General features: G+C 38.5%; 1 protein-coding gene and 1 pseudogene across 5 annotated transcripts in view; both read left to right on the top strand.

Moving 5' to 3' along the window:
* Nucleotides 1-22,319, top strand: part of PDS5B (PDS5 cohesin associated factor B) — a 184,388-nt gene that overhangs the window by 96,092 nt on the left and 65,977 nt on the right. For all 5 annotated transcript variants that reach the window (XM_090027770.1, XM_090027779.1, XM_090027787.1 and 2 more), the window contains exons 9-15: nt 2,614-2,729; nt 5,735-5,829; nt 8,352-8,497; nt 10,260-10,411; nt 13,947-14,060; nt 17,526-17,607; nt 22,044-22,092. In XM_090027770.1, the coding sequence (XP_089883896.1) occupies nt 2,614-2,729; nt 5,735-5,829; nt 8,352-8,497; nt 10,260-10,411; nt 13,947-14,060; nt 17,526-17,607; nt 22,044-22,092 (754 nt within the window). The remainder of the gene's footprint in view (nt 1-2,613; nt 2,730-5,734; nt 5,830-8,351; nt 8,498-10,259; nt 10,412-13,946; nt 14,061-17,525; nt 17,608-22,043; nt 22,093-22,319) is intronic.
* On the top strand, nt 15,754-15,996 carry LOC149875100 (U2 spliceosomal RNA; annotated as a pseudogene).

The following is a 22,319-nucleotide window of genomic DNA, read 5'->3' as shown; positions in this document are numbered from 1 at the left end:
ACGCAACAGTTGTAGTGGGGAGATTGAAATATGGCTGCAGCTCAGCTTGTTAGGGAAATGACAGGCAGGGAGAGAAATGATAAAAAGGAAAAATAAACAATTGGCATTTTGTCCCCATCAAGTATAGGCCTAACAATGTCAGCAAAAAAAAAAGTGGAGCTCCTTATCATAAAGGGAGAAGCATTTATGAAGAACAAAGACAAAAACAGTCTTTTCAGTTACTTCCTTTTTCAAGAGATAACCAGTTCTTTAGTAAACTTTGACTCCTTTCCTACCTTGCTTGTAGAAGATAACAGTACTGAATCCTCTGCTGAAGCCACTGTCAACACAGATATCAAGGAGTCAAGTAATTCTAAATCTAGTCTTGATTTGGAAAGAGACTTTGCTGTCTCCTCTGTGATTATTAACCACATTTGCAGTATTGAAACTTCTGATATATTTACCACTGTCAAGGCACTATTACACACTTGCATAGAGAGCAACAACCCTGGCTCATGACCACTGAAAATTACTGATCAGCATAGGAGCTATGTGGTTGATAAAGCTCTGATCAAAAGTTAGGATGCTGACTTCTCACCATAAATGTCACGTGATGGTTCACAGCTGGTTTATAAAAACAGTAATGGAGAAAGAATTGAAATAAAATATATTTCAATATTCACATGTTGGTAAATTATTTTTCTATGAGAGAATTTATTATTGAGGCATGAGTGAATTATTTTACTGATAGAAGGAAGGGAGACGGGAACGCTCAACAGCATCTATGGTCAGGACACACTCAACAGTGTCTATGGCCAGGCAGGGGGCGCCATGTGCATGTGTGTATATATATGCACATGGCCACCAGGCAGAGCTGGAGAGCATCTCCTGCAGGTAATGAGTGGGGGTGGGAATTGAGGCTCCCATAGGTAGGGAGGGAGTTGGGCGGGGCTGGGGCTGCTGCTTAGCTGGGCAGTGCCTGGGGCTGGGGGCTGCAGTGTGTTGCCACAGAGCCCTGGTGGAGAGCAGGATGGGGCCATGGGTGGCCCATCCAGGTAGTGGGGCAGGCTCCTTGCTGCTGCATGCACTTCCGGGGGTGGGGCAGGGAGAACCTGTGCCTCCAGATGCGGCTCACGGTCCTGCCCTGGTGTCCTCCCCTGGGGCCTCTTGCAGCTCAGCGGGTGCAACCTGACGCTGCAAAGAACAGTGGAGCCGTGCAGGAAAATGTTTGCTGCTGTGAGCTCTGCACTGGGCTGGCGACCTGTCCTTTGAACACAACCCTGTGTTGCTACCCCTACTGCAGCCATGTGCAGGGGACTTATTGCCAGGGCAGTTCTGGGGGTGTGGGTCCCCCTGCCTTGCAGGAGTGTGCCGTGACAGGGAGCCAGCTGCCCTCCCCACCCCCTGAGCCTGCAGCAGGCAGGCCTGGTTTTGGAAAGTACTCTGTTAGTCTTCATCTAAGTTAAAGCAAATCATCCAAAGATATTCTTACTTTTCTATAAATTAATTTTTAAAATCTCTACTCTGTTCATTTTCTCAAAAACATTTAGTAGCACCCTACTTATTGCCACTTAATTGAATGGCATATTTATAATCTGAATATTCATCTAATAAAGCCTCTCTTTAAAACAAAACTAAAAGGTATTGTAATAATCCACTAGCTCTCATTTAACACCACAGTGAAACTATAATTAGGTAATCTAGACTATATATAGTGACAGCCCTTAGTCTAAACACTTTTAGTCATGTGGTGCAAATAATATGTGTAAAAGATGTTAGAGATTTTTCTGACTCCTTAATTACAGCTCCTTAAAGCAATAGGGGATGAAAATGCAGGGAAAAATTTTAATAAGTGCATTCTTAATTTTAATATCAAGCTGAATCACAGGTATATACTAGAAAAGATCATTCAGTCAATAATTTAGGTATGGAGTTTTCTGATAACTGTGGTCCAGTTGCAGAACTGAATGCTGATGATTTTGGCTTGAAAATTTTGTGAAAATGAAGAGTATTTCCAAGCCGTGGCCTTGAGCAACTTTCTGTGGCTGAACTGTCCTTCAATTGATATCTGTTCTTACAAACAACTAGGACTTTCAGATTGGAAGAGTGCTTTTAAACGGAATATTTGTACTCAGTCACTAGTTATATCTGAAAACTTTGGTGTTTATTGATGACTCCCTAAAATCTTAAGAAGCAATAAACATTGCTTTTTACCTAAGCTTTCACTAAGTCATCAATAAGAAAATTTCAGAGCATTTTATCATCATGCTGGTAGACAAATATATTGTAAGCTCCTTGTGTTAATATTGTATTTTGTTTGTGTAAGTATGTATAACTTCCAGTAATTTTATCTGGATTGAAGAACAATATCAGTGAACTCTAAACGCAAGTTAAAATGTACATGAACTGTTTATTTTTAACAAGTTACAAAGGTTCTTGTTGGAACTGCCTTTATTTATACTTCATTACTTCATCTCCATGATTAAGATGGGCTTCTATATATGTGGAAATGTATATTATTGTATACAAAAATTATGTAATTTAAACTTTAATTGTTCTGAAGTTAAATATGCTTTGGTGTAGAACTGTTGTTTTATGCAGTTTCTATTTTTGAAAAATGTGTTCATTTTCCAGAGCAATGACAATGAAGAACGCCTGCAGGTTGTAAAACTACTAGCAAAAATGTTTGGGGCAAAGGATTCAGAGTTGGCATCTCAAAACAAACCACTTTGGCAGTGCTACTTGGGGAGGTATACGCTGTTTTAATTCCCTTCCCAGGAGGGATTAAACAATGAAGTATAACTCAACATTTTACAAATTTTCCTTTTTTTTTTTTTTTAAACAACTGAGCGATAGATAAGTATGAGTTCTATTCTGCTAGTTGCTCTGAAATCTGACACAGATAATACTAAAGAAATTACATCTGTGATTCTGTAGAGCTGATGATTATCAACCAGCCCTTTCATTTTACTATTTTAATTTAAAATTGTATTTACTTTTTTTTACTGCCATTGCCAAGGCAACATGGCATTTTATTTTTTCCTCACAAATGTGAAACTAACTAATGATGTATTAATAGTTCTTAAATAACAGCAGATGGCATTGGCATTAGGGAATGAGATTTTAGTGATGATCCTGAGGCTTTTTTATGCTTCATGTTTATACTATCCTGCATCTGATTGAAAAGTAATTACTACTATTTAAAAATACTTTATATAAGCTACCAGTATATATAATAGTCATGGTTAGTATTTATTCCATTTGGAAAGATTCTGCTGGTTTGAAAAAAAGATCTAATAATTAAAGTAGAATATGAAGCTGGAGCTGATAATGTTTTAAAACAAAAGAAACTTCATAAATACTGAAGCAAATGCATACCTTTTATAGGAAAATGTTCTGGGTCAACCCCTGTAAATTAATTAAAATTGGCAGTAATGTATACTGCATACAGTGTTATGGCATATTGAAGTAGCAAAAACAGCAAAGTCCTCATGGAAATCTCTATAGCTGTATGTTATATATATTTATACATTTAATGCGGAAAGGTATTTTTTGCCTGAAGTTGCTGAGAAAACATACAGTATTATAGTTGCATGTGTGATGCATTTAAAAATACTAGCTGTAATTGAGCTTAACAGAAAATACTTCATTGTAATATAAAATACTATGATGATATGCTGTCAGTGGGTATAGACAAATGTAAACTTGAAGCAGCTTCAAAGGGAAGGGAAGTGGCTGCTTGGGAGTGTGCAGCAGCTGCTATACTTTAACCCTTACCTGTGCGTGAGCCTGTAGTGATAGAAATATTGCTCTAGCGTTGACCCTGCTTTATACAGGCTCAAAGTTTTGGGGTGGTTTAGTTGACTTACATTGCCAGAGGCATTAATAGGTGCCAGAAAACAGCTGCCACAGCTCCCAAATATAGCTCCCTTTCCCTTTTTAAAGCCACTCTCAAGTATACTTTTGTTCATGTCCTATATTTTTCAATGAGCTAATTGATAACTGCTGCTTTAAAGTGGTCATGAATTTGAAGAGTAAAACTTTGCTTTAATAAGCTATTTATAAACATTTGAAACACGAAAAGGTAAAAAGCTGTATTATTGAAATAAAATCCTTACTGCCTTTATAAACCCACTTCTCATACAGGTCCAGGATAATTCTGTATTTCCATAAAAACATACATTTTAGAAAACAATTTTACTGAAATTGTTTTTAATGTGTACAGTTAGTTATTACATTTAGATTATAAACTTTTGTGTCAGAATATATTTAACAATATATATGGAAACTGCTAGAAAATGTCATAGTCTTGAATTTGGAAACTTGGAAGTAAATAAGTAAATTTTAAATGCAAGATACTGTGAAAATATTATGGTGTTTTGAAAATACCCTCTTTATTTTTCACCCCAAAAGTTTATCTTTGTAGAATATTACAAACTGGCATTTGTGATTTGTATTATGGAACAATTCCTAAAGACAAACATAAGGACAGGTTTTTGTTTTGGGTTTTTTAATCTTTTCAAGCATTAATAAACTGCTGTTAAGATTAGTTTTTGAAAATATGCTGTTTTTTAAAACAACTTTTTTAAAGCAAATTCCATTTAGATCCAATTTGATACATATTGAGTGCATCTACACATGTGCTTTAATGCGCAATAGCCTATTCTGCTCATTAAAGTGGCACATAAAATGCGCTAATATGCTACTGTGCAGTAGAATAGGCTGTTGTGCTGTAAGCATCACTAAAAAGTGTTTGCTTTTGCTACTGTGCATTAGGACAGTCTAATGCGCCTTTATGGTGGTACCTCATATTAGAGGTACTAAACTTAATGCGCAGTGCAAAAGCTCATTAACAAATGGGTAGATGTGCCCATTGAGATCTATTAGTGTTCCCTTATGATGTTTTTCAGTGTAAGAAGGAACAGGTTGTTTGGAATGACTGAATTGGGATACCAGAAATTATGGCAAAATGGGTGTAGTATTAGTATCATTGCTCCAGAAGTAGGCACTCCATTTGTGTATGTTTTTCAAAGTAATGCATAGATTCTTCCCCCATCAGTAACTGGAGTTTTGTGGTCACGGAAGTTTTACGTGCACTTCAGGGAAGGATATGTCTCTTAGGATTTGGCAGATAAATTAGGTATACACATACAGGCATTTTTTAAGGTCTTTCAAGACTGGTTATATTATCACAGTGAAATTAAGGGCATCTCTTATACATGTATCCATATATTTAAAAAAAAAAAAAAGAGAGAAGCATTTCCAAAATATTTCCTAGGTGTAATTAAGCAGTGGGGTGGAGAGGAGGGTGTTGTGGAAGGAACGAATGCTAGAAAAGCAACTGCTTGTTGTAATTCCTTTTAAGCAGGTTGTTTCTTCATCCCCAAGCTAAATATAAAAGGAGAGAGTAGTTTCTGGAGTACTTCTGCTTTAATTAATGTCCAAAAACCTTGTAGTCGAATCCTGTTTTGGCCTCCTTATCACAACTCACAACCCTTAGAAATAGATTCAGACATGCAGAGCTGTATTTTAATATGTGGGGAAAGAAAATGGGATGGTGCTAATCTAAGCAGAAATATGGAAATGACCCTCCCTTGTTTTGAACATAGTATTAGACTATTACAACTTTGGTACTTTATGTATAGAAATAAGTAAAGAACTTTGATGGAAGTGAAATAAAATAATTTAAAACTTATAAGTGCAAGATGGTTTCATTTTGTTATAATTAAATATGGTTGTTTTTGTTTTAAAACAGGTTTAATGATATCCATGTACCTATCCGGCTTGAGTGTGTGAAATTTGCTAGCCACTGCCTTATGAACCATCCAGATCTAGCAAAAGATTTAACAGGTACCAATTTATTACAAAGTTTAAAATATTAAAAAGCATGCATGTGTTCTGCAGGATTATACATAGTGGAATCAGGTATCTGGCCACTGTTGTGGTTTCACAGGATTTGGGAAAATGAGGTTTTGAAATAAAGTACTTTTTACAAAGAATGTAAAAATGAAAGCCAGTGAACATGAAGAGTGTGGTCCAGTTTACTTATTTTTTATTTATTTAACAGTATATGATCAGTACTCCTTGCACATTTTTCACAGAGTGTATTATGAAGCATTTTAAATGTGGAAGTATTAATATAGTTAAAGCCTCTAGCCAAAATTTTTGTAAAATCTTTGTAGCCCTTTTCTAACAGAAAGGGTGGTCATTACATTCTTTCACTTGTATCAGAAGCATGTGTTGGAAGTTTTTTCCTGCTCTGCTGGTACCAGACTTTCTGGTCTAGAGCATTAAGCATTGATATATGGAGAGCAGTCACTTTTTGATTGGATTTTTATTTGGTTGAGCGTAAGTCCCTGAAAAATTTCTAAACTCCTCACTTAATTCTAGAATAGAACTCTTTGAATGATATGTCCCTGTTGAGTTTTTGTTTTGTTACTGTGTGCTGTACTTAAAGATGACTTAAGAATTATTTGGCTGAAAATTGTTTTTTTTAAAAACAAGTTTGTCTATTAATTGGCATTTTAGTTTTAAAACTTGTGTAGGTATGAGTTTGGACTTTACTTCTAGATGTAATTGGTGTTTCTGCTAAATACCAGTGGTGATTGCGTTGGGAATTTTGTGATGGCACAACTTATGTTTTTATGATCATTAAAGAGTGAGGTGAATATAATTATTTGTAGCAACTATTAGCCTTGCACAAACTTCGTTCTGTGACTCTAATTTCACTATTGATTCTCTAAGCCAGGGGTGCTTAAACTTTAACCTGCAGTGCTGTGTCATCTGGACCTTAGGGCTTCCCCTGGGCCTAGAAATTTGGTGGTGGAGCAGTGGTGGTACTTCTCTGCTGCCAAATCTCTGGACCTGTGATGATCCCCAAGTCCTTGTGCATTGGATCCAGCATCTGATCCTAGCATGCAGGTCTGGACAGGAACAGCAATGAGCCCCAGGACCCAAATAAGGTGCATGGGGGACTGTACAGTATGGTTCCAGGCCCCAGGGTGTGATTGGGCCCACAGACAAGCCACGTGCCACTCATCTGGCCTGTGAGTGAACACTGCTGCTCTAAGCAATTGTAGAAAAGTGTTCTTATAAATTACTGATATGAAGGAGGAGGAGAAATTAATTTTAAATGTATATACTGTATTTACTTGATTCTAAGATGGTGTCCCCTCATTTAATCCAGGGGGAGGGAAGACCCTTGTCTTAAAAAATCAAGTACAAGAGTAGCGGTGGGGCAGGCAGCTGCTGTGGCTTGGGCTCTGGCCCCTACCCAGGGTTGGGGCTGTAACTGCAGCTGTTTCCTGCCCCCCTTCTCCCTCTTCCTCACTGCTTCTGCACCCCAACATTTCTCCCCTCCCCCTCATGCAGTCTCTGCTCCCCTGCTTGTCCCTCTTCCTCTCCTCCTTAGTTTTGCTCTGTGTTAGCTGGCTCCATCTGTATTGCTGCATGGGGCACAGTATGTCCCCAGCTGGGCTTCACAGCAGTGGTCTGCAGCCTGCACAGCTGCTGCAGGGGCTGGTCTGGGGCGGTACACCATGCCTCAGATCAGAACAGGGACAGAGCCTGCTGCATGGAGGAAGGGGGGAGCAGAAGTTGAAGGAGAAATGGGAGAGGAGAAATGGGAGAGGAAGGGAGCAGAGGAACATGGGAGACAGGGAGATTGAACTGGGATGGGGCAGGAGGGGGAGCAGAGGTGGAGGCTGAAGGAGGCACAAGCAGCTTGCCATCTGTTTGACATCCCATACTACCTGCCCCTTGCAGTGGTGGTGGGGGATTAATATAACTCTCTAATAATTAGATTTTGCTCATGGAAAATTGTAACATTTATATATTTTCCATGTATAGAATTTAATTTTGGGAGGGTCGTCTTAAATTCAAGGTTGTCTTAGATTCGAGTAAATGTTGTACTAAAAGAAAAAAGCAAAAAATTAATGGTATCCTCTATTTGTGTTTGTAGTTTTATGGCTGCCTAAAACTATTTAGACAGTCCTAGAAGCAGAAGTCTTACACTGTGTAAAAGAATAGAGGATGGGGGATAGTGATAACAGGGACCAATCACAATCAGTTAGAGAGACTGAATTCAGGAAGATATTTTTGTTTCTTAATTTACTGAGATTTTACTCTGAAATCTAACCAAATTATCAATGCACGTATAGCCTGAACAAAAAACTAGTTATTTAACTAACATCTATATCTAATCCAGCCTAATGAGAAATGTAGTGACTCTGCACTTGATATTTGAAAGTGTGAAATGTCTGTCTTTTAGTTGTGTTTCTAAAATAATTAACCAGGCTTTAGCTATTTAAACATGTTAAAGCTGTATAAATATTTCATTTTAATTATAATGTGGTTTTATTTTTTCCTTTCAGAATATCTTAAAGTAAGGTCACATGACCCAGAAGAAGCCATTAGGCATGATGTTATTGTATCCATAGTGACTGCTGCTAAAAAAGATCTTTTGCTTGTCAATGATCATCTACTTAATTTTGTGAGAGAGAGGACACTAGACAAACGGGTGAGACATTCAGTAGTACTAGTAGTGGTTAATTATAACAAGTTTAATTTCAAATATCATATTTGGTATCCTTTCTTACAGGAAAAGCATGCTTTGTCAAGAAGCTAATATAAGTATTTATGTGTGAACAGTTTATAAAAACTAAAAAATGTGTAAAGAATTGTTGAAGTTAAATAAGAATTCCAAATGATGACAATATTTTTGTATTATTGTAAAGTATAACAACGAAGTAAAATAGAATAAAAGGATACTTTTCATTGCCTGATGGCTGAAAATATATGGTGACACTGAAGTGTGTTTCTCAGAGAACTAGGGAAAACTCTACCTCCTTTCAGCTTTTGCAGCATACAGGCAACCCCTGCTTAGCGTTTCTAATTGGTTTGTGAAAAAAAGTGTGTTTAAGCAAAACAAGAATTAAGTGAAACCAAAAGTTTTTGACTATCCAAAATGGTGACCACAAGTGTTTTTAATGACCCAAGATGGAGACTGCAATTGTTAAAACACACTGAGCACTAAGTAGAATCAGGTATCAATATAAAATGAGAGTTAAAGTGAAATAGCATTAAGCAGGGGTTGCCTGTATTCACTTAGTCTTTTCCCTCCTGTCCTTGAATGTCCGTACATGAATGAGGATGTCACTCCAATGCGCTGTAATTACGGTGTGGTGGAGCAGATTCGATGAATCAAGTTTGCTGGAGCGTGGTAATTGCTGAACTCCATCAGCCTTCCGCGTCTTGTGTATCAGTGTCCCTGTGCTTCAAAATGGCAGTGGGGTCACTTGAACTAAAGCTTTAGTGCAAGTGCCCCCACTGCCATTTTGAAGCGCGGGGATGCTGATGCATGAGATGCTGCAGTGCTTTAATTAGAGCAGCTCTTGGAGCTGCTCTAATTAAAGTGTGGCACTCCCCCGAGTAAGTGTAACAGTGCCCCTTGAGTGTTAAAGAGCGGGTGCTCATTTGAGGTTTCAGGGGGTCTGCCTGGCCGGGTACAGGGAGGAGCTGCTTCAGTCCTGGGGCTGAGGCAAGTCTTGAGAAAGGGGTGCAGGTGGTTTCAGCTCCACAGTCCCCATCTTGTGCGGGGGGTGGGTAATGCTCCACGCTGATGCTGCTCAGGTGAGTGGAGCCCTGGGGTTCCCTGCCAACTGCACCTGGTGCCCTGAGGGTACAGCTGGGCAGCCAAGCAGTTGTGACAAAGATGGATTGCAGAGTTTTTACATACTGTGGGGGGGTGGGATTGGGAAGAAGAAGGTTGAGAACCCCTGTTATAGAGTGTGCTCATATACCCTGTATCACTTACAGTAAGGATTCTAAAGGCAAACTTAACAATTGCCATTTTAGCCTTCTCTGATTTTATTTTATTTTCTTTGATGGCATGTTTTCCCCTGTTGCAGACAAAATAATGGTAGGCATACAATATAGATCTCAGGAAAAAATACTTTGGTAGTAAAAATATGAGTGTTCCAGTTCCAGAGGATTTGTCATTTGCTATGTAACTGATTTTATTTGCCTTCTAGCTATGGATGATATTGAAAGTGTTGGTAGCAGCTAATAGAATAATAAATATAAATATTTTTCCATGTAGTAAACGTAGCGAAATTCAGTAAAGTGGGTTTTTGGTGTTGTTTTTTTTAGTTAATGTTTTCCCAATTAAAATTGCCGTTTCAGTTTTGAAGAGAATGAAAAAACAGGAATTACTAATCTAAAATTTATGTTAGAGCAACTTTTACGTTTTAAAAATACAATTTTTTTTTTTTTTTTTTTAGTGGAGAGTGAGAAAAGAAGCTATGATGGGACTTGCTCAAATATACAAGAAATATTCGTTACAGTCAGAAGCAGGGAAAGAAGCTGCAAAACAGATTTCATGGATCAAGGACAAACTGCTGCATATATATTACCAAAACAGTATTGATGATCGGTAGGTCAGTTTTACTAAATTTTGAAGATTAGAGGCTTTTCTATTCAAATTAATTAACCTGAATATGTACACCGTGACCGACAGTTACAAAAAGAAAATTTCATAGTTCTATTATCTAGTAAATTGTAGATCAACCTAAGTTAAAATGGATGGAACCAAGTTGTGCTTTGTTTGATTTTAAAACCCAGAAATATTCATGAAAGCTGTGGGCTTGGTAGGATTACGTTCAGAGTACTTTTATGGATTTTAGTATTGCTTCAGTAGAAGAGAATTGGTCTCAACTACTATTTTTGGTCTCACATGCTTATCTCTAATTACCCTACAGAAAGTTACTTTCCTCATTGAATTTATTCAGTTTATGTATTGCATCTGTTTATAAACCTGTAGACCCAAATGATTTATGGAAATGTTTAAAAATGTGCAGTATTGCAGGGCTGTCTAACTTCAGAGCAGCTGAGGGCTGTATAGGTTGTGGGCATAGGCTGCATTTACTTCCCAGGACTCCCACTGCATGAGCCCCCCACTGCCACTTCCATGTGACCCTCCAGCTTTGCTGCCACTATCACACATGCTGGTTCTGTTCCTGCCTGCTGTGAGGAGCCCAAGCCCCCCACCCAACTTTCCCTTGCTAGTGCTACCCACTGCAGTGTGGGGCAGCAAGCTCACATGGCTTCCTGCTGTGCTGTTTTGCCTCAAAGACTCCAGCTGCTGCTGCCATAACAGTTGGAACAATGAGGGGGCAGCACTGACCAGATGGGAGTCAGGGGCCTGTGTGTTAATCCCTCCCAGGCTGAATGTGGCCTGCAGGCCTCCAGCTGGACAGTCCTGTCCATATAGTCAAAAAAGCATGGTGACTGAGTTCTTAAGTTTTCTTCCTTCAGATGCAGATGCATGAGTTTGAGCTTTGGTCTGAAGGCTTGATGCCAGTCAATCCAGCTGCAAATAGGTACTTAATTATTAGGGATAGAGAATTAATTGCAGTTGGACATAATGCAGCTACATTGCTCCCTTGTGTGCCATTATTTACAGAAACGAGCATGTTTTATCCATGCTAGTCAAAAGAACAAAAATGTTCTAGAATCATGACTGCATCCTAACCACAAGGCACCCTGACAGCATGGCTGAATCCTGAAAATTGCAGTTTTAACCCTCTTGTAGCCACTGCTGAATCGACAGCAAGTTTTGGCTGCTCAGCAAACGTATTGCTGATATGGCAGTGGCTGTGAAAGGATTAAACCTATGAGCTGAAGACTGCACCTTGCCCCTCCCTCTCTGGGGAAAAGCAGAGCTCTGGCAGCTGTTACAGCATGGTTATGCTTCAATTCAAGTACAGAAACAAGCTTCTTCACTCAAGATATGCATCCCAGTTTTGGAGGGATGATTTTTGGGGAGAGGGTGTGTGGTATGTGAATAAATATGGTATTTTTGAGAGCATTCCTTTTGTTAGCCTAAATTAATGAAGCTCTTATACTCTGTTCTCATGATTAATCTAGTACATCTTGTCTACACGTACAATTTTAATGCATATTTGTTGACTCTGGGTGACCAGAATTGCGCATGTGATTTCAGGAGAGGCCTAACTATTGCATGCCTCGCTAATAAAAAAAAAAATACTGAAACCAACATCTTAGGATTGCATTTGCCTCTTTCATTTATTTAGAGGAGGAAAAAATGGTCATTGATTTGAAGGATGGGATTGAGTGCACATTTAGCAAATTTGCAGGTGGCGCAAAGTTGAGTGGGAGTTACAGTACTCTGGAGGGTAAGGTTAGGATCAGAAATGACCTGCAGAAATTGTCCAAAGTCAGTCACCATCAAGTGCAGCCCTGCACTAGGGATGGAATAATGGCGTGCACATTTACAGATTGGGGAATGATTTGCTAGACCACAGTATTGGAGAGAGACCTGGGGGGTTGCAGTGGGCTATAATCTAATATGAGATGACTATGTACTCTTGTTTGGGGGGGGGGAGAGCCACGAACATCCTGGGTTATATTAATAGGAGTATCACTTGCAAATCTTGGGAAGCAATTCCTCAGATCTAGTTGGCATTTGTGTGGCTTCACCTGGAGTACTGAGTACTGCTTGGGCCCTGCACTTCAAGACTCATGCGGACAGATTGCAGAGAGTCTGGCAGAGACCAACCGAAATGACTAGAGGTGTGGGAAACATGATGTATGAGGAAAGACTGAGAGGGCTAGGTTTATTTAGTCTGAAGAAGAGAAGACTAAGGGGAATTTGACAAATCTGAAACACCTGAAGCGCAAGCATGCAGAGGTTGGAGATTTCCTTTTCTCTGTGATTGTACGGGATAGAACTAGGAGCAATAACTTAGAGCTGCAACAGAGGAAATTTGGGTTGGAGACTAGGAGGAACATTCTGACTATGAGGGTTGTCAAGCATTGGAACAGGCTGCGTAAGGAAGCTGTAGATTCTCCATCTCTTGAAATTTTCAGATGCTTGATTTGAGATGGTTTAGTCAGGGATGATCCTGCCTTGAGCAGGGCACTGGACTAGATGACTTCATGAGGTCATTTCCAGCCCTACAAGTGATGGCTGCTTACAGATGCTTAAAAAAAACGGTTTACCAGAAATAGCAGCATGTTAGTTTGACCCAGCTCCGAAGTGTCTGTAGATCAGGTGCTTCTGTGGGACTTTTTGGCGCTTTTATCTAAACCAGATTCAATCAGCTATTAGATAAAAGCACCAAAAAAGTCCCACTAAAGTACCTGATCTATACAGACATTGAATGAGCTGGGTCCAACTAACGCTATACCACTTCTGGGCATGTACCGTGCTCAGAGTGGGAGCATGCTGAGTTTTTAAAGGAAAGCACCATTTTTTTTGTTTTGTTTTTTAATGTCTGTAAGCAGTGTATCATCCTATGGCTACATAACATTTGCAGCTTGTAAGCATCCTATGATCAATTAGGTCATACATGTCCTTCTCAAGTCATTTCCAACTACTAAGTTTCCTTGCAACTTACTGTAACTCATTTTTCAATGCTCTGTGCATGGCCTGGAATTTTATACTATAGAATTTTACCCCTTTTCTGTAAACCCTAGTCATCAGGATCAACCAGACAGTCTTGCACAGTGGCCTAGTCTTTTGTGTTGTTGATGCCTTTCTAGCTTTGTAATATCAGCAGTTTTCATTAGTACAAGCCTGGGGTTTTTCTGCTAAGGTAATTAATGAAAATATTAAACATCAGCCCAAAGCCTGATCCTTGAGCAACTTCTCTAGTTACCTCCCTTCAGCCTTAATTCCTTGCTTCTGAGTTAAGATAATTTTCAAGTACTTACCCTTGCATAATCTTTTGTGTGGTATTGTGTTAATAGAGTCATTTTTTAGTTCTGCTGCATGATCTCAAGTTCAGCTTGAGATCATGAATTCCTAACCAAGGCCTGATTTTATGTTCAAACTTTACAATAGCTGAATAGTTTGGGGAATTTTTTTGGATGAATGTATAGTAATTTACCTGTAAGTGCACCTTGCTGTTTTATATCTAAAGTTCTTTCTGAATGTTCTTTTTCAGATTGCTTGTTGAACGCATCTTTGCGCAGTATATGGTCCCACACAATTTGGAAACAAATGAACGAATGAAATGTTTGTATTACCTTTATGCAACACTGGACTCAAATGCTGTGAAGTATGTTTTCAGATAATATTTTTAAGCTTTATAGTTACTTAAAAGAATTTTAAATATAGTAATCCTAACAAACCTGAATAGGTGTCTGCTGACTGGGGAGTCGGCACTGAACTGGGAAGAAGGAGATTTGAGTTCGTGTAGTCTCTTCTGCCTCTGAATTTTGTGGCTTTAGGCAAGTCAGTTAATCTTTTGAGTTTCGCTTTTTGTAAGATGATGTCTCTTTTTAAGAAACTGTTAATAGAAAATGTAACCACTGTATTCCATTAGTTTTCTGCAAAAAGTATATCTAGATCAGTTCATAGTGGAAAAATCTTGTCATACTGTATCAGTTAAGATAGCATTCACTTGGGGCTTAGGAGAAAAATCAGGATACATACTAACAGCAGAACAAAACCTTGTCACAGTAGTAGTGGAAATACATTCTGCTTCTAAATGAAAATCTCCATAGCCTCTGGGAAGGAGGAAGTACCACAGGCTTTTAGAAGGGTTTTGGTCCTTGTTTTATACTTGGCAGATTGTTCCCCAATGTTCTACTTCTGCTGCCTCTTCCTCCCCTGCCTCTGGTTCCTCAAAGGGGAGAGAGTGGGGAAAGTTGTTTTTGTTCATCCCTACAACATTTACTTTGGCTGCAGCTGTCTTATAAACTGGAGTTCTTAGGTCTTATGATTTTTATAGCTCTTTCAAGAGAAGCATAAATTTGACATGATTAATAGTAGTTTTACTGCTGTCTCCAGTGTTCAGAATTTGACCCAGTCTTGTTAAATTCACTCTGCTCCTAGTTGTCAGTGTGGCGAGTCTGCAGCCTCTGGAAGAATAGCATTGTATTTTCTTGACTATAAGATGACCCTGATTGTAAAATGACTCCCTTAATAATTAGATGCTATATATGTAACATTGATAAATGCGTTATAGTTTTCCAGGTATAGGCTCTGATGATTGGAGGTTTGGCTTGAATTTGTCCCTTGCCCACTGCTACAGCAGGGAAAATAAATATGGGGGTCAGGCAGCACCCTTTCCCTCTGCCCCTCCCCCCAACTTTTCCCTTGCAGCCCCTTTACCCCATCCATGTGATCAGATCCTGCTCTCCTGGATCACATGGAAATGAGCAAATTTGAAAACAACTGACCTTGAAATAAACCTAACTGTAGTAATTTGCATATAGTACCCATAGACTTAGTTCATCCAGAATTGATGCAGCTTACCTCTTTTGAAACCGGCTGCAATTTTTAGCTTGGGTACTCCATAAAAACACTTTTAAGCAGCGTTTTTGTATGTACTTTATGTATAGTACAAGCTGTGTGTTACAAGTCCAAATTCAGAAGGCTGATTTACCCTGTAGTTATTTGGGCTGTGCCTCAGCAGAGTCAATAGCATTTCAAGCCATGATGACCCCACACCTCAGCGCTACTCAGCATGATCCAGTTCTCCCTCATACAGGGTGGGGCCATGTTAATTATATATGACAGGCTGAGAGAGGGGACAACAGAGGGATTCTTAGTAAACTATTTGGGGAACCCATTTGGTGATGTTTGCCAGACATGTAAGGCTGGTGAAGAAACAGGAATTATTGGAAATGGGAAAGAAAGGCACAGCTCAGCTGTGGGAGTGAAGAGGAGGTAAAAATGTATGCAGTAATGGCTCACCATGACCTAAAAATTGTCGGTGCTGGGGGGGACTGTGCCTGATGGGTGCTACTGCTGTGCATTTTGTTCAGAGGGGCTCTATTAACCTGTTTTTGTAGTACCTGGGAGGGGAGATACCGTGATCCGGAAGGGGGTAGGCAGGCTCCCCAGGGTAATTGTCTCTGATATGTCCTCCATAGGAGGTCTATATTGAGCAGATTGTTTTTGGTATTGGGTGGTGGAACCGGAGCGTGCTCCATCCACTCCATGCATTGACCTGGTATTGCAGTGCTTCCAGGACCGGTGCAAAAAAAACAGAAAAAAAAAAAAAAGGTTTCCATCATTTTTTGGTAGGATGGCTTAGGTTTCTTTTGCCTCTCCAAGTGCTGGTCTGGTATTGCAGTACTGCTAGGTCGATGCAGCTGCCTTTTTCCTTTTTTTTTTAGGGGCTACATTCACCCTCAGTATGAGCATGTGTTTTACAGTCATGCTCAGTGTTGGCTGCATTTAATCAGCTTCATAGCCTGACTGCCCTCTGCCTGCTCCCTCCCAGCCCCTGCAGGCTGGAATTTTGCCAGTCTGCAGGGGACTCATCACAAAACTGCAAAATCTGTGGGCTTCTCTGGTAAAATGAGAAATCTGCATTTGCCTCCTGTAAAAAGTAAAATCTGCAGTTTACTCTGTTTTCCTGTGGGGAAACGGAAAACATGGATCTCTGTTAATGAGGTTTCCTTGTATGCAAATGTCAGATGAGCAACCTTTTTCCCATGCTGAATGAGGGGCAGGGGGAAAATTGCCTTGTATTCAAGTAAATACTGTTCTTTATGTGTTTAAATCTGGATCACCTTTGGCAGTGTGGTTTTTTTGTTTTGTTTTGTTTAACCATTCTGAGGGGTACATGTTTTTTCAAACGAATGCTTTGAGATGCTGCAGAAGTTGATGCTTCTAGCTTCTATATTCGCCACATTGTCCTCTGGTTAGTGCTGCAGCGCTATAATATATCTTTAGATTAATCAAGAGCAATTTTTAGGTAGCTAAGTTTAGCATTACGGTAAAATAATTCTCTGTGGTTTAAGTTGAAATGTTTTGACATGCATCTTAAAACTTGGACTGAAAATAAGTTATGACTTTAAGAACAAAAGCTCCCTACCTCCCTCCAGTAGTTACCTGGGGGCAAGAACAAGAGAAAAACTTGTGTTCTGCAACTGCTGTTGTTATTCTATAGTATAGCAGTTGCGTATTTCAAAATCTGTATCTAAATGTATTTAGAAGTTGAAAAGAACAAACTTTAACTTGGAGCTGGAAGACATTTTATGGATTATGGTCTTCCTGTGGGAGACTTTATTTAAAAATGTAGATTAGCCCGTGCAAAGGTTTGAATTTTTTAACTTTTATAATGTGCCTAGGATTCTCCTTAAAAATTGCACAATCTGAAATTGTTAATCTTGTAAATAAGATTAGTAAAGAAGATAATTGCATTTTACCAGTGAACTGTTGTGTTTTGTAATGTATGTTGGAATGCGATTGGGATAGATGAGCTCTTTATAGTTCACACATGTAAATTTCACTGTCCTGTGTCAGTGAAAGTAATAGGAAATTCACTTCAATCCAATACCAATGAAAGCTTTTTTTGTGTGTTTTTTTAAATTAAAAATTGAACATTTAAATTCCTTACTTTTCTATTAGGAAACATTTTAAATCTATGTCTAGGTGTGCAGTGAAACTTAAGGTGCTGATTGCCTTTCAGGTTCTGAAGTCAACTGCAGTTGAAGGCTTTTTATGTGTTACAGGTTAATAATACGTTACCCAGTAGCATTTGTTAACTGCTTTTTTTTCACTTCAGAGCATTGAATGAAATGTGGAAATGTCAAAATCTGCTACGACACCAGGTTAAGGACTTGGTTGACTTAATTAAACAGCCCAAAGTAAGTTTGATCTTTGAGTTACTTTATGTGTTTATAGAATCTGTGATTTACTAACCAAACAAACTTAGGTTTGGTTCTAGAACAGTAGCTTTCAAACTTCCTAAAGTCACGGAACCTTTTCATATACAATTTCATATATAACTTCTGTCTCAGCACCCCTACTCTATTCTGAAGACTAATGTGAAGCCAGGCAATCTGGTCTGCCAAGGGTGGCATGCGGCCACCCAGCCTGCTCCATCATTACCCCCCTTCTCTTTTCAGACCCCCTGATGACCTCTCGCAGAACCCCAGGGGTCCACAGAACACAGTTTGAAAACCACTGATCTCAAACAATTACCATTGACTGACATTTCTTATTCTGAGCAAGAGAAACAAAGTGTTTTTGGAAGCTAAATAAAATCCATTTGCTGGCTATCTTTGATATAGCATCATGCATTTCTTTTGGGCGGAGGGGTATTTGCGAGTTAGCGGATAGTTGGTATAAAGAAAGACAAGCTTTGGAATGCAAGGCATTCTTCTCCAGATATAATTTTGATTTATGACCAAATGTATACAATATTTGCATATAATATACTCCTCTCTTTATAAGTTTATTTTTTCCAATTATTATTGCAAATGTTCATTCAGTTGCAAATGTGAATGCCTGGCATTATCAAAACTTACGTAGAAAAATATGAAAGGAACAGTGACAGAATAAACTATTTTCCTAACTATTAATAATCACTACTTAAATAATGTAATAATAAAATAAATTAAGCTTTTTAATGTTTATGTTCTTTTTGCTGTTCATTCAGTATAGCAGTTGAATCAAAAGGATTTTATCCATTTCGCTTTGATTCTTCAAAATTAGAACTATTCTGCAAAATGTGGTTTTCAAATAATAGAAGAAAATCTTTTTAAGTATGAACAAAACCTAGAATCAGTCCCATCAATTTAGTCATAGAATCACAGAAAATTAGGGTTGGAAAGGACTTCAGGAGATCATCTAGTCCAACCCCTGCTCAAAGCAGGACCTTCCCAACTGTATCATCCCAGCCAAGGCTATGTTTAGCCAGGTCTTAAAAATCTCCAAGGATAGAGATTCCACGACCTCTCTTTTGTCTTTTGACACCAGGTACAGAGTTTTCTATGTTTGGGTAAAAACAGATGTAGGATTTCTTGTTGGATAAATGTTTTTATCTTGGGATCTTACAGAAGAGCAAGGTCATTGTCCCATTCAAGTACTTTAAGTACTTGGTAAGTACTGGGAGGAGAACTTGTGTTTGATTTTTAATTGTAATTCATTCCAGGGACATAGGTTTAAGAGCACCATGCTGCTCTGAAGGCCCAAAACATAATTAACTATTTCTCTAGTTTTTCAGCTTCTCTTGTATGATTCTGTGATTACTTAATGTGAATGCCATAATAAATTTCCTAGAAAGAAAGAGTGCCTTGATCTCATTTTGTGAGGAAACCTATGAGTTGGGTGATTCCATATCTTAGGACAGGTGTGAAGAGGGCTTTCAAGCTGTAAATGTCTATTGTTTCAAGTAACAGACTATCAACTTGCCTGCTTTGAAAGAAGAGCAGCAACCAGATGTCCCATGTTTTTGGTTTGAGCAAATATCTCCGCTCCAGTAGGATGGAAGATTTAAGGAAATTGCAGCTCTGGAGAGATTCAAATAGACATAAAACAAATTCTCATGGTGGTAGACAAACCACGCGACTTAGGTTATAACATGCATCTCTGGTTGGGTTTCAGTTCTCTTTGTTACTGAGGTTTGCAGCCTAGGAATGTTCCTGGATTGTCTGCTGCGCTTGGATCTTCAGGTGGCAGCAGTGGCTAGGAATGCCTTTCACCAGCTCTGTCTGGAGACAAGGCTGCATCTGCGTCTTTCAGATTCAGATCTGGCCACCATCATCCATGCCTTTGTATCTTTCAGGCCTTCTACTGTAATGTGCTCTAAGTAGGACTGCCCTTAAAGTATTTGGAAGTTGCAGATGATGCAAATGATGATAGCCTTCTGACAGGGGTGGGTTGCCAGGAGCACATAAGTCCAATGCTCCAGTCTACACTGGTTCCTTACAGGTTTTTGGGCACATTGCAGCGTGCTGGTTTTGTCAACTAAGACCCTAAATGGTTTGAGCTATTCTCAGCTCTGGAACCTTCATCTTCTTCAGATTTCTTCTAGTTTAATGTATGTTAAAAGAAGTTTAAAAAAAATTTACCTGTAGCCTTAACTCTTACAATGCTGGCATGAGTCTGGGCATATTGGTAGGCAAATAGAAGAATATAAGATTCTTCAGCCCCCTTCCCATAGCTTCTGGCCAAGTCAAATGTGAAATTAAGAAACTTCTCTGGCTAATTAGAGGCTGAAAGGCATTCCCTTTTAAAATTACACCGGTTTACATGGACAGTTTCAAAATAATCATAGTGAATAGAGACATTCTTTTGGCTCCAGAGCTTGTATGGCTTGAAAAGAACCTCTTGTTTTAATTACAAGAATTTTCCTCTAATAATGAAATTTGGGTATGATTTCTCTTGCTCCAAGTTATCCTCTCTCTCCATTAATAGGTTTCAGATTTCACATAAGCAGACCCTGAGCTCTGTCTTGCCCTTTTTAGGCTTATGTTCCTTGGTGAGGACCTTTTAAGAATAAAGCTCAGATATTTGTTTCACCTGTTTAAATATCTCATTTGCACCATTTTTTCTTAGGGTAAGCCTTATTTTTAGCTATTTTAAACTATTTTTTGAGGTGTCCACAGTGGATTTTTATTTATTTTTTTGGCTTGTTTACTCTGGCTATTACTTTTATCCAAGGAACAATTACTTCCTTAACAGGGGGAAAAATGTTCAGATTAATGGTAATTGTGCTGTTGATCTCCAAAGCAAAACATCTTCCTAGATTCATTAAAGCTCATAAGTAGTCATGACTTTCACACTTGAAATTTAGTCAGAGTGTCAGTGAATAGATTTATAAGACAGTGTTTTGAGTCTTCTTGAATATCTTTTCCATGTTTTCTAAATAAGTCTTAGCAGAGTGACATAGGAGTGCTGGAAGCGGTCACGTTGCAGGAGAGTAATCCTTGTTTGATTAAGGATCCAGTGGATTTGTTATTTTTGAGAATGAATAAAAATAGGAAAAATCTATTTGTAAATCCAGATTTTTGTAGTCCTCTTGAGAATCTGCAGCAACTCCAGACAGTCTGATAGTTAAATTATGTCCTGAAATTACTTATTTTCATTCATAGATCTTAACATTTTTCAAGATAAGCATTATCCCCTCTTGCAGATGGAGGTATTCCTTAGTATTTTTGTGATTACTTTTCTTGTGTTTAAAATGTCGCAAGTAAATGTTTAGGGGAAATTCCCAAACTGTAGAGCCTCCTAGAGTATAACACAGAGGGGAAAAATGCTCCTCTTTCTACCTACAGGAGTGACATCTGGAGGGAAAAGTCCATTGGCATGTTGCTTTTTTTTTTTTTTTTTTGGTAAATGAGTAGCTCCAGAAACTCAGTCTGCGGTGGTAGGGCCAAGGGGGAAAATGTTATAGAGGACTTCTAATAGCCATAGCCTGTTGGCTTTGTATGTGAATGAATTTGAGACATTCTTTTTTTTTTTTCCATACTGAATTCCCATGCCTAACAAAGGAGGCCTAATTCTTGGTGTGGGCTACTGGATTCTGAAATTTACTCATTTGAGTCAGCAGTAAACAGTAATCTTAATCTTCTTTTTCTGATACTATATGTGCATTTTTATCTGTCTTACCTGGTAGGCTTATGAGCAGGTACTGGGACAGTGTAGTAGGAGGTTGTAACTGTTTGATTGAAAGATTGGTAGCATAGATCTCCAAAATGCTTGAAGTTTCAGTCTTACTGTGGTTGCTCTTTGGTTAGTGGTTTTCCAGTTACATTGCTATCCAAGTGGAAGACTTGAAAACAGGATTCCACTTTCCCAGATCCTTCAAAACAACTTTCAGCTGAAAAGCAGTGACAACTAAGGCATGAACTTGAGCATTCATTAGTGAAGTGTGAACTTAGCTGGAACCTGTTATATGCTAACCTGTACAGGAAGATCAAATACAAAAAACACTGAATGAAGTGTTAGGATCATACTCAAATACAAAAAGTTGTATATTCACCCCCCTCCCACCTTTCATATAGAAATAATTCAATTTCATTGCTTATAAAACATTTTGGTTATTAGTTAAGGTATTAAATTTCTATCTAAAGATATGCATATATACCAGGCAGGTATGTTGCTGTCAGAATTTAAGTTGACTTTAAATACGGGTTTTAAATTGATGTTGCATTACTTTTTACATACAGTACACTGCTCTAATTCCCAACTTATGATACAGTCCTATAGACAACTAAGCTTGCACTGTCTCTAATTGAAAGCATATAGTATCAAATCTTCACTTTTAAGCATATTTTTTTATTTTTGTGATATGCAGACAGATGCCAGCAGTAAAGCTATATTCTCAAAAGTGATGGTCATTACAAGTAAGTTGGCTTAAGTATTTTATGCTACTATTTCAGTTCTAAGTATTTTTGTTTTTCTGTTGAAAAAAATGTTTGTTACATTAGGCTGTAAACTGTTGCATTATAACTTACGTATTGATATTTTATAGGGGTCATCAAAGCAGCAGCTATAAAGACAGCATTACTTCCTTTGAAATAGTGCCGTCTCAGATTGTAGAATTAGACACTTTTAGGATTGGCAAGCTGGT

The sequence above is a fragment of the Crocodylus siamensis genome, chromosome 1 (genome assembly GCF_052110815.1).
Source record: "Crocodylus siamensis isolate JL-2025a chromosome 1, ASM5211081v1, whole genome shotgun sequence".
Classification (NCBI taxonomy): domain Eukaryota; kingdom Metazoa; phylum Chordata; order Crocodylia; family Crocodylidae; genus Crocodylus; species Crocodylus siamensis.
This window is presented reverse-complemented; position numbering and strand designations above follow the sequence as displayed.